Source organism: Andrena cerasifolii, chromosome 16, assembly GCF_050908995.1.
Source record: "Andrena cerasifolii isolate SP2316 chromosome 16, iyAndCera1_principal, whole genome shotgun sequence".
Lineage (NCBI taxonomy): Eukaryota > Metazoa > Arthropoda > Insecta > Hymenoptera > Andrenidae > Andrena > Andrena cerasifolii.
The window spans coordinates 9851918-9864853 of record NC_135133.1 but is presented as its reverse complement, the minus strand read 5'-3'; the positions used below and the strand labels follow the sequence as shown (position 1 = coordinate 9864853).

General features: G+C 41.1%; 2 protein-coding genes and 1 long non-coding RNA gene across 9 annotated transcripts in view; 1 reads left to right on the top strand and 2 right to left on the bottom strand.

The window, feature by feature from the left end:
- Positions 1 to 676: 676 nt before the first annotated feature.
- Positions 677 to 1032, bottom strand: LOC143377767 (uncharacterized). The gene is made up of 2 exons (XR_013087406.1): positions 891 to 1032; positions 677 to 840 (listed from the first exon to the last, which is right to left on the bottom strand). It is a non-coding gene; the product is annotated as an uncharacterized LOC143377767 (long non-coding RNA).
- Positions 1033 to 3835: 2803 nt separating this feature from the next.
- On the bottom strand, positions 3836 to 6588 carry Fip1 (Factor interacting with poly(A) polymerase 1). Its single transcript, XM_076829442.1, has 4 exons — positions 6025 to 6588; positions 4863 to 5771; positions 4428 to 4771; positions 3836 to 4234 (listed from the first exon to the last, which is right to left on the bottom strand). The coding sequence occupies exons 1-4, from the start codon at positions 6241 to 6243 to the stop codon at positions 4114 to 4116; spliced, it is 1593 nt and encodes a 530-aa protein (XP_076685557.1). The 5' UTR covers positions 6244 to 6588; the 3' UTR covers positions 3836 to 4113.
- Positions 6589 to 11971: 5383 nt separating this feature from the next.
- LOC143377543 (uncharacterized) overlaps positions 11972 to 12936 on the top strand; it is a 9331-nt gene continuing 8366 nt past the window's right edge. For 3 of the 7 annotated variants that reach the window (XM_076828931.1, XM_076828930.1, XM_076828928.1), the window contains exon 1: positions 11973 to 12617. In XM_076828931.1, the coding sequence (XP_076685046.1) occupies positions 12596 to 12617 (22 nt within the window). In that variant the 5' untranslated portion in view covers positions 11973 to 12595. Of the gene's footprint in view, positions 12618 to 12936 lie in introns of all 7 variants that reach the window. The other 4 variants (XM_076828934.1, XM_076828933.1, XM_076828929.1 and 1 more) reach the window with 3 other exon arrangements.

Here is a 12936-nt window from a genome sequence, read left to right as displayed (position 1 = left end):
AGGGTTCCCCGGTGGGAACGCGTGTGCGGACTCGAAAGAGAAGGACAATTAAGCAACCCTATAAATAATTGATTATACATATATATACATATAAATATATATATATCTGTATATGTATACCTTAAAAAAAAAAGAACTTTGAAACCTATCGGTATATGATATATATGTAATAAGTACTATTTAAATATTGTAACAATTGTATATGATTTTAATACTACATGCTAATTGTATTATATATATATGAAAGATCTGCGACCTCCCACTTGTAGTGCACACTCGAATCGTACACACTCGACGCCCATTCAGCCTCGTACACCTACACACCGCGCATCTACACCTGAAAACGACACGGAGAACAGAACCACAGGATACACGCGAAAGAAGCGCACACACACACACACACACAGACACCGGTTAAAAACGGCGTAACTCTCTCTTCATTGATACATTGTCTTCGCACCCCCCCACCGGTTTCAACTGCCATGGCGCTATATGTTTACGTGTACGAACAGCAGTTAGTCGAACGACAGAGGAAAAAGGAAAACCGAATGGAAAGCTGATTCGTCGCCACTCTCTTCCTTTGAACGCGCGCGAGCGCGCGGGTGAACGAAGGGAGGGCGGAGAGGAGACGTTGAGCAACATCCACGGGAATGGTGCGCCCTGATATTAAGACTGATGTACAGTAGCGCGCTATTCTCATTCGCGGAGTATCGTCATTTTTCTCCTTACATCATCATTCGTCATACGTCATTCAATACCCACGTACACACGCCTACACGCATACTGTACCGCGAGAACACACGGCCACACCTAGAGACAACCACCCACGGATTCGCAGGGCTAATTGAATATATATATATATGTATGTATGTATGTATGTATATATATACATATATATATATATATATATAAATATACATATATATATATACACATCGTATATATTTGTCAGATATATGTCATATATGTATGCGTACACTCGTTCGCCACGGCCACTGGCTCTTACACTTGCACGCGTCGAGGTGATTCTTTTCCGATTCTCCTCTCGACTCCTCGTTTTTTCGTGTGTAATCCCCTGTGTATGTGTGTGTATGTATACATCGTCGGGAGATTTATAGAGGACAGGGCACGTTGATTTGACGCGAGAAATAGCGGGTAAATCGTAAGTTGTAATATAATACATGTGTACGCGTAAGAGCGACGGTACGATAAGAGGATTGTGATTGTAAATTGTTTGACGTTGCGTTCGCTCTCGGTACGTTCGGAGGAGAGGCGTGAAATTTTTGTGATAAGCGTCCGATCATATTTCTTTTCTCTCTCTCTCTCTTTTGAATCTTGAAAAGCTCTCTTTTGGTTTTTTTGCTTCTTGTCGTCAATGATTTCGTTCCGCGACGGGCAGGACCGTCGCCGCCGTTACTCGCGCGAGCAATGTACGAGCCGGTGATGCTTCTGGGACACACGGTAGATATGCAGAGGGATATAAAGAGCAAGAAACAATTGTATTCCATAATTAGCGGATAAACTAGATAAGTGGGACGGACAGGCATACGGATTAAAAGTAAACAAAAAAAAAAAAGATAATGAATCGCATAACTTGTATATTAGTGTATAGATACGAAACGTAGTAGAAACGACGAAATAGCCACGAGATGAATCATTTTCGACGATGTTTTTTACAAGCAGGCAGAACAGTGCGAGTAGATTAAAACGAAACAAGAAAATACGTCATTGTACCATTTAAGTAAACTAAAACGGGGGAAAAGACAAAAAGGTAACGAGAGAGAGCATGTCGAAAACAGTTTATAAAAATACGATGCACTAGCGACGAAAAAAAGAAAGAGCCACAGCATTACGAGAAAAAAAAATTGAAAAAAAAAAGAACACGTACAAAACCGCCACCTCGAAAGAAAAGGAAAACGATTTTAAGGAATAGGTAGTAACACTTTTGCCCGCCACTTTCCCCACAGCGGTAAACGAGCGTAGATTTTTTTAAAAAAATAATTCAAATAGACGTGGACGTGTAGCCGACGATCTTTTCGATAGTATTCGCGACGTGTGACACTTTTTACCAGAACACGAGAGCCAAGGATTTAAACTTCTGCCCCCTCGATTCCTTCTCTCTGTATTGTTAGCGTTCGCCATTGCCGCGTTCCCATTTTCATTGATTACGCCTTATGCCGGTTCAATTGAAAGCTTCCTTTCGACTCGTGGCGGTAGCGATTCGAAGATTGCCCAGATCCAAAGAGTTCTGTTTTGCCGCTTCTTCTATTTTCTTTTTTAAGTTGAACGCTCCGTCGAAATGACAGTGGTTCCGCTGACACATACACGCAGGCACACACAGACACATGTATTGTAAAAGTTATTCCCAGGAACGAACACGCGTCGTTACGGTATTATTAATATACTAATTAGCGTCTTTGTCGATTGTATTTCATATTTTCTAGAACGTTAATAAAAAGGATTTTCGAATCTGAGTATATATATATATATATATATATATATATATATATATATATATATATATATATATATATATATATATACACACACACACATATACACACGTATGTATATATATATAATGTGAAAGAAGGATGTCGTCGTGATAACTTATTACAATAAAACGAATTGAAAAAAATGAACGCAATCGAGAAGATTTTCCACGCTCCTGTTTTCTTGCTCATTCATCGTCGCCGCAAGCTTTGCTCTTTGGATCAAGCGCATTCTCGATCACCCCCCCCCCCCCTTCCGGAAATGAAACGATTCCTTCGATCGATTTCGTCGTTAGTGTTGGGGCTGTTTCTTTCTCCCCTCTTTGAGTTGTTTGTTCTTTTCTTAAATTAACGGAAACGAGAATTGACGGCGCACCTTAACGATGCAACCGCGTTCCAACGAACCGGGTGTCTTCTGGATGTTCACGTTCCCATCGGGCTGTTAGTTACTCGTTTCGACAGGGTGCTCTCTCCTTCCGAGAATCACCGTGCGAAGTAAATGAAGTTACAATTAATCAATTAATCGAGTTATATACGTACATATATACTTCAGTATACTTCTAAATGGTATTTGTTCGTATTGCAAACCTTGCGAATAGTAGGCGCGGTTATATTATATGTATGCTTTCTGTCGCTTCAGTTCTTTCCTCCTTTTCTTTTTTTATATGCAAGATGTACCTACCTTAGATCTTATTTATTATCATCTCCGACACCGGCTCGGAAGGATTCGCGCGCGCCGCGGCCCGCGATCCCTTTAAAAGCTCCTGGCCGATGGGGCGCAGGCCGCCGCGCTCGGGGTTCCTTTCGGCTATTAGCATTTTCACTCATTAGTAGGCATACCTAACGCATCGGGTACATACGACACCTCTACACACACGCGAGCAAAAATGAAGGAAATAATGAATTAAACGGTATTCTAAATGTAACGTGTATATGATGGCTGTACAAATGTAACATTTTTTTCCATTATGTATGATGATATTAACGACGACGAAAAAAAGAGACGGGAAAATTCGATGCAAAATGACGAGGTACAATTGAAATAAAAAGAAAAGAAAATCATATGGGAAAAAGAACACGTGTGCGCATCGATCGATACGGGCCCGGGCTGTGTGGCCGTGGCCCCGTATCGATTAATTGATTCACCCACGAGTGATTTACCAATAAACTACTATTACTTTTAATTATTATAAAATACCATTTCTGTAATAACATTATGATATAAAACCATACATTGAATGGCACATGTCGCTGATTCTCGGCATCCCCTATTCCCCCCCCCCCCCCCCATTCAACATTCTCGCGCGTATCCGAGGGTGTGTAAGTATTAAATGAAACACTCCTTATTTTTCTCGTTAATGATAAAGTTTATTGTTATTGTTTATAATTCATTTCTTGGCTAAAAATTGCGTATTCGACGTAAACGAGAACACCAGCGAGAGTCAAGTGACGATCCCGTCTGATTATCGAGCGATCTTATTTGCTTGTATGTACCTTGCTCGTAACTTCGGTACCAGCAATTGTTGTTGCTGGTAGCGTAGAAGTTACATTATTAAAAGACTCCTGCATCTTAATCTCGGCGTGCCAATGTGGTCGCAGCTATTCCTGAATAAGTCTCTTTTTATTCGCTTTCTTCCTTCGAGCGCTCCCTCTCGGAGCGTCTAGATTTCTTCTTACGTCGGCTCGGACTTCTGGATCGGGATTTGTGCCTGCGAGATCGCGATCTCGATCGGTGCCGGTGCCTGAAAACACACATATGGAGAACGTTACTGTCTATGGGAACAAATCGGCGCCGCTCATACAGTTGATAGAATTGCCAGAGAAGCGGAGCCACAAATGAAAAATGAATTTACACACAGGACGATCAAGGCACTGTTTCAACTATCAATTGCATGTACCGACATCGCCGTATTAAGACTGCAACCGATTGATTACCGGTCTTTGTGTCGATACTGGGATCGGGATCTGTCGCGGTCCCTCTCCTCGTCGCGCGACATCGAGTCCCTTTCTCTCTCTCGTTCTCTGATCATGGAATCCTTCTCCCTCTCACGATCGCGATCTCTGTCCTTCTCCCGCTCCCTATCTCTTCCCATGGAATCCAGCTCTCTGTCACGATCTCTGTCTCTCTCCCGATCCCTCTCGCGGTCCCTAGAATCTCGAGGCGGTATCAGTGGAGGTATATTCGTAGGAGGTACCATGGTTGGTATCGTTTTCGGACCGTTATCTTTCTCATCCTCCCCTTCGGTCATTGGAATTGCTAAGTTTGTCGGCTGCCATGTCTGAAACACAGAACAATCAGCAATAATCGCGGACTGTACAAAAGAGGCCGGATTCGGATGAATACGTTAAAGAAGATCGCGTCGCGCGTACCGGATCGTTGCCCCACTGATTATCCTGGGTGGGTTCGTAGCTCTGATAATAAGGGTCTGTTTCCGGCATGTAAAAGGGTGTCGGTTCACCAGGATATCCAGGGGGAGGCATGTCAAAGGCAGGGGGCATCCCTGCTCCCGGAGGTGGTACGCTCATATCGGGGAAGCCTGGTTTTCTAGAGTACTCTCTCCTATCCGCCGTCATCACTTGTATCACATTCCCTTTCGGAGGGGATTTGTCGAGGTTCCTTCTAGATGCCAGACCCGAGCTACCGATCACGTCTATCGTCCCCGCCATCTTCCTTCCTGGCGGTGGCCCTGCCCTTTTTGGTCCCATTATACCGGAATATTTACTGTTATCGTTAGTAATAGCTACTTGGGGCACCCGCATACTACCTGCGTTACCACCCCCTCCACCGGCGTTCAATATCAGACCTACCCCTGACTCGCTTCTCATTCTTTTCTGCCTCTCGCAGTAAGCCCTCCATGTTTCCTCGTTAAAGCCATAATTAAAGTAATCGGTGATATCTGCACCGGGCTGCCTCCACGGCTTATCTTCGAGCTGATCTAAGTTAAACTCATGAGCGGGCATGCCATTGATCACGCCTATGGTTTCGAATTCATCTATGCTGAACTTCCCCGGTTGCTTGTTCAACTTGTCCGGCACACCCGACGCGTTCGTGAGCAATCCGCCTCTTTTGATGTTGAGGCTGCCATAGGCGGGGGTGGACTTGATGTCGCCGATGACGACGTGCACGTCGTCATCGGAGTCCGAGTCACTGGCGGCCTCACCATCTTCTTGGCTGGATGGCTCCCTCACTCCGTTTTTGTTCACTTCCGCGTTACATTCACTTTGAGCATTGTTAACCGATGACGACTCCTCTTCTTGTACCTCTGTATCTTCGGCTGCCTATGGGAACAACGGCTATTCATAATAATGCTACCTGATCTCGAGGCTTTTACATACGAATAGGTTATGCCGATCAAGGTAAGACGCGCGTTTTTTATGGTAAAGTATCTGCATTTCTGCTCTAGAGAGTTTTTGTGCTTGGTCAGCGTTAGCGGAGCTTAGTTACTTGTACGCGGCGATGTCTGTATCTCTGTTTTACCGCGATTAAATCCGATGACAATAACCGGGGGGGTACAGGTTAAAGAAAGCATACCTCTGCTGCTGCGTCAGTGGTGTTTTCCGCTTTTTGATCCTCCGAGGTTTGTGATTTATCCTGATTCGTGACGGAGGCCGAATCATTCTCTTGACTATCGGGCTGAACGGATGGCGGTGTGTATTCTTTTCCGTCGGTTGAATCTCCGTACAACCACTGATCCTCGTTCTCGTCCGCCATTTTTACTCTTCTTTTGCTTGTAACCGAAGAATCACACATTCACGGTTTCTGCACATTTAGGATTGCATTTCAGAGTGTATGATGCCAGGCTAGGATACAACATAATATGTTACAGAGCTGCGATTCGTTTAATTATTTACTTGTCAGCGATGTATGCTGACAAGAGATATAATTATTTGTTAAAGTATCCGGATTTTGTTTATCTCCCTATGTATTTAAAATCCGAATTACTTGATTTCTTCTGAAGATCCAGCTGCCCGGTGTGCCACGGTTTTTAACAACAAAATTGTTTATTTATTATTCTAAAAAGCGTTTTAAATATTTGTGCAGTTTATGGACAGACAAATGCTAGAGTCGCGTAGCGGTTAGAGGTGTGAACTAAACTAAGCGTTCACTAATGCACTTGCGATTTCAATTTCACGTATTGCTACATTATTTTCAAACCGTTTTTACTCTACACCCGCACCATTCTTAAAATAAGACTTGCTACACATCAAATATCACGAATCACACTTCGTACATCACATTTCACTCACTACAATAAAAATTCAGCTTCACGTAAGGAGTCCCTAAAGCCACCTGCAAGAGAAGCAGATTTTCGCGTCGCACCTGCAAATGCTCAAAATTTCGACCCCACAGCTTCTCTTGCAGGTGCAGCGCGAAAATATGCCTCTCTTGCAGGTGCGGCACTTAATTTACAACTTTAAGGCAATGCCTTTGAAGCTGAAATTTAGAATACCTCTTTCCACTTCATGTTCTCCTGACATATTGGCCAAAATCTGGCGAAAATTTTCAGAATGCACAAAATTGGGCTTTGTAACAGGAGAACATGCCGTCGAAAGAAATGGCACAAAGTAATGTCTCCGGAGAGCAAATTAAAGAGCGAGAAGTGGCGCAGATGTTTCGAGACAGTGACTGTTTAACGAAGAGACGCAGAATTTTGGAGCCCATTATTCCCTTTACTAATATATTTTCATACGTGACAAAATGTTGTAACGTTTCTCCCATTTTCAATAATAGACAAGTCAAGTTACTAAAAATGTTTTTCTTCTTACAGGTTTTAACTTCGGAATATTTCGACGGAATGATGGAAACCTTGATAGTAATCACAAGAAAATAGTGACTTTATATACCTTATACTTTATTGTAACACTGTAAAGGCCTTTTATGCAAATAAAATGAAAGAAACTTGAAACAAACTGTATTATTATTCAGAAATACCTTTTACATATTCCTATCCAAATTTCAAATATCTATGGTATTTCCTTAAGAATACCATAGATTTCCTTTGTTAATAAGTCGATATTGAAGAAAATTTTGAAAATTCAGAAATTACAAGCTTCGAGTCTTTCAAAAGCATCACATTAACCGAGAACTGTTTAAAGGCCCATGAAAGGCGTAGCTCTTGTTTGCTACTTTAAGGCGATGCCTTCGAAGCTGAAATTCAGAATACCTCTTTTCGCTTCATGTTCTCCTGATACCTGGGCCAAAATCTGGCAAAAATTTTCAGAACGCACAAAATTGGGATATGTACTAGGAGAACATGATGTCGAAAGAGGTGGCACTAAGTAACGTCTTCGGAGAGAGAATCAAGGATGCCTTCGAAGCTGAAATTCAGAATACCTCTTTTCGCTTCATGTTCTCCTGATACCTGGGCCAAAATCTGGCAAAAATTTTCAGAACGCACAAAATTGGGCTATGTACTAGGAGAACATGATGTCGAAAGAGGTGGCACTAAGTAACGTCTTCGGAGAGAGAATCGAGGATGCCTTCGAAGCTGAAATTCAGAATACCTCTTTTCGCTTCATGTTCTCCTGATACCTGGGCCAAAATCTGGCAAAAATTTTCAGAACGCACAAAATTGGGATATGTACTAGGAGAACATGATGTCGAAAGAGGTGGCACTAAGTAATGTCTTCGGAGAGAGAATCGAGGATGCCTTCGAAGCTGAAATTCAGAATACCTCTTTTCGCTTCATGTTCTCCTGATACCTGGGCCAAAATCTGGCAAAAATTTTCAGAACGCACAAAATTGGGCTTTGTAACAGGAGAACATGATGTCGAAAGAGGTGGCACTAAGTAACGTCTTCGGAGGGAGAATCGAGGATGCCTTCGAAGCTGAAATTCAGAATACCTCTTTTCGCTTCATGTTCTCCTGATACCTGGGCCAAAATCTGGCAAAAATTTTCAGAACGCACAAAATTGGGATATGTACTAGGAGAACATGATGTCGAAAGAGGTGGCACTAAGTAACGTCATCGGAGAGAGAATCGAGGATGCCTTCGATGCTGAAATTCAGAATACCTCTTTTCGCTTCATGTTCTCCTGATACCTGGGCCAAAATCTGGCAAAAATTTTCAGAACGCACAAAATTGGGCATGTACTAGGAGAACATGATGTCGAAAGAGGTGGCACTAAGTAACGTCTTCGGAGAGAGAATCGAGGATGCCTTCGAAGCTGAAATTCAGAATACCTCTTTTCGCTTCATGTTCTCCTGATACCTGGGCCAAAATCTGGCAAAAATTTTCAGAACGCACAAAATTGGGATATGTACTAGGAGAACATGATGTCGAAAGAGGTGGCACTAAGTAATGTCTTCGGAGAGAGAATCGAGGATGCCTTCGAAGCTGAAATTCAGAATACCTCTTTTCGCTTCATGTTCTCCTGATACCTGGGCCAAAATCTGGCAAAAATTTTCAGAACGCACAAAATTGGGCTTTGTAACAGGAGAACATGATGTCGAAAGAGGTGGCACTAAGTAACGTCTTCGGAGGGAGAATCGAGGATGCCTTCGAAGCTGAAATTCAGAATACCTCTTTTCGCTTCATGTTCTCCTGATACCTGGGCCAAAATCTGGCAAAAATTTTCAGAACGCACAAAATTGGGATATGTACTAGGAGAACATGATGTCGAAAGAGGTGGCACTAAGTAACGTCATCGGAGAGAGAATCGAGGATGCCTTCGATGCTGAAATTCAGAATACCTCTTTTCGCTTCATGTTCTCCTGATACCTGGGCCAAAATCTGGCAAAAATTTTCAGAACGCACAAAATTGGGCATGTACTAGGAGAACATGATGTCGAAAGAGGTGGCACTAAGTAACGTCTTCGGAGAGAGAATCGAGGATGCCTTCGAAGCTGAAATTCAGAATACCTCTTTTCGCTTCATGTTCTCCTGATACCTGGGCCAAAATCTGGCAAAAATTTTCAGATATCTCTAAAATCAGGCTTCGTAACAGGATAACATGACGTGGAAAGAGGTAGCGCAAAGTAATGTCTCTGAAGAGAAGTAGAAGCCTTGAACGAAAGTCGATAGAGTTTGAGAGTATTGAATGGCATATTTAAAGTAGTGCTTTAATGCGAAGATTTTTAAAACCACTCTGCGTGGAAGGATCTTTTTAGGTGTTCTTTTTAGCATATCTTTTATATGTGATTTGGAATAGGAAGGAGTAAGTAGTGCTCGTTAAATAAAAAAACTCTTTTACCACTTAACTGCAATTTATTCAAATAAGTGAAATGCAATACAATGAAATGTTACAAGTGTAACTGGGTTAGGTCTGGGTTAGGGGTGGGTTAGGGGTATCCGTTAGGGATTTCTCCACGTAAAAAAAAAAAAAAAGGTCTGGGTTAGGTCTGGGTTCGGCTGAAGCAGTATCTTGTGCAAATTTCATATCAATGAACCCAGTCGAAAATGCAGCCGGTTTAACGTCTTCTATGTAAAAATTCCTTACCTGTAAAGCAGAAATATACACGATTAATAATCGCTCTAGTTACAGTATGTGAGATTAGTTACATCGCATTGGCACACTCTAAACTCTAAACATGTCACACATATACAAGCACGCACACACGCACAGCATTTCAACAGATTTCAGAGTAGGTAGTTGCTGAATTGGCCGCTTCTCGTGTCGCACCCAACGTTACCGACTGATTCTAAAATAAGATTACAGTGCTACGAGTGGTAGGAATTAATATTAAATCTTACCGGAAACATAAAATCTAAAACGATTAATTTCAACCAACATGTTGCACAATAAAATTATTCCCTTTACTTATATATTTTCATACGTAACAAAATGTTGTAACGTTTCTCCCATTTTCAATAATAGACAAGTCAAGTTACTAAAAATATTTTTCTTCTTACAGGTTTTAACTTCGGAATATTTCGACGGAATGATGGAAACCTTGATAGTAATCACAAGAAAATAGTGACTTTATATACCTTATACTTTATTGTAACACTGTAAAGGCCTTTTATGCAAATAAAATGAAAGAAACTTGAAACAAACTGTATTATTATTCAGAAATACCTTTTACATATTCCTATCCAAATTTCAAATATCTATGGTATTTCCTTAAGAATACCATAGATTTCCTTTGTTAATAAGTCGATATTGAAGAAAATTTTGAAAATTCAGAAATTACAAGCTTCGAGTCTTTCAAAAGCATCACATTAACCGAGAACTGTTTAAAGGCCCATGAAAGGCGTAGCTCTTGTTTGCTACTTTAAGGCGATGCCTTCTAAACTGAAATTCAGAATACCTCTTTTCGCTTCATGTTCTCCTGATACCTGGGCCAAAATCTGGCAAAAATTTTCAGAATGCACAAAATTGGGCTTTGTAACAGGAGAACATGATGTTGAAAGAGGTGGCACTAAGTAATGTCTTCGGAGAGAGAATCGAGGATGCCTTCGAAGCTGAAATTCAGAATACCTCTTTTCGCTTCATGTTCTCCTGATACCTGGGCCAAAATCTGGCAAAAATTTTCAGAACGCACAAAATTGGGATATGTACTAGGAGAACATGATGTCGAAAGAGGTGGCACTAAGTAACGTCTTCGGAGAGAGAATCGAGGATGCCTTCGAAGCTGAAATTCAGAATACCTCTTTTCGCTTCATGTTCTCCTGATACCTGGGCCAAAATCTGGCAAAAATTTTCAGAATGCACAAAATTGGGCGTTGTAACAGGAGAACATGATGTCGAAAGAGGTGGCACTAAGTAACGTCTTCGGAGAGAGAATCGAGGATGCCTTCGAAGCTGAAATTCAGAATACCTCTTTTCGCTTCATGTTCTCCTGATACCTGGGCCAAAATCTGGCAAAAATTTTCAGAACGCACAAAATTGGGATATGTACTAGGAGAATATGATGTCGAAAGAGGTGGCACTAAGTAACGTCTTCGGAGAGAGAATCGAGGATGCCTTCGAAGCTGAAATTCAGAATACCTCTTTTCGCTTCATGTTCTCCTGATACCTGTGCCAAAATCTGACGAAAATTTTCAGATATCTCTAAAATCAGGCTTCGTAACAGGATAACATGACGTGGAAAGAGGTAGCGCAAAGTAATGTCTTCGGAGAGAGAATCGAGGATGCCACTTATTCCATCCTTTATTCTAACCTCATTTCTGTACTACTTCTGTTGAATTACATATATGATTTTTCAAAGAACTACGACTCTTTGACTTAAAAGCTATATAATTAGTATGCAGACTGGAGTCTGGAGAAACAAAAGAATCGTACACACTTTTCTTCGCAATTCTTATTGTTGGTAAAACTGCACAAACAATTTAAAGAAAAAATCGCGTAGCCTCCACCTTGCTTTTACCTCCATAAGTCGAGCGAAGTCGAGCAGAGACTCTGCTGCAGAGTCGGGCTTGACCAACTTGACTGAAGCTGAAGAACCAACGATAAATTTACCAAACTCAGAGAAACTTTTCTATTAGAATATTTCCTAAACTAATAGCTTTTCGGCACAAGTACCCCAACACTTTTTTCTAGTAAATAGTAATTGAAGAGCTACATTAATATCAATATATTAAAGACTATATGGTTCTATTCAAGGAAGCAAAGTTGAGCTTTAAATGCCCTCTACACCTCCGCCTACAACAAACCTATTGACACAACGCTATGCTCCCGTCGAAACTATCCAACTTTTATCTGAAAGATTTTTTGATATCACCAATAGTTTCAAAGCCATTCACTTGGAGTTATTTAAATGGGACACCGTCTATAAGAGGAACCAATGACAATCCTACTTAATTAACTACCAGTAACTATAGACCACGGTTATAAAAAGTTTATTTATTTCCATTCCGCGATGTAAAGTCGTGCATGACGTCTTTTAACTTTCTATCGAAGTCTCGTATTTTCTGTCGCGTTGTCGCGCATTTATTTCATATAACATTAACGAAAGAGTACTTGGATTGATAACAGTAGTACAAGCCTCCGATTTCATTCTTGTAAACACTGTGTTTAGATATAAGGAAGTAATTGTTTTCCCGTGCGAAATCTATTATCCTATGATTTACTAAAAGTGTTCGATTAATAGAGCTGCTCTGCCGTAAAAGAATTATTCCAAGACGCAAATAATATGTAATTCTCACTGGAATCGGCACGGTATGGACACGGCAGTCTTGGTTGGTGAGTTTTTCATTCTGCCATTAAAATCATATCATATATTTAACAGAATTATTGTTAAATAATGTAACGACGCGCATAAAGCACCTCTACTCGGCAGATTTCAAGTGCGGAAAATCTTTCTATCGAATAACGACATCAAACAGACCGTTTTCGAATCATTGTATCACGTATTATTCATCGTAGTTTTATAAATTATTGGAACATTTGTCTTCGTAACATACTTTCGCGGATTCCAGCCAAATGCTCGTTTCACTAACGCACTTGAACTCTTCCCGAACGGAAATCTTATTACCAATTTTGTTCAGTGAAGAGAAGGGAA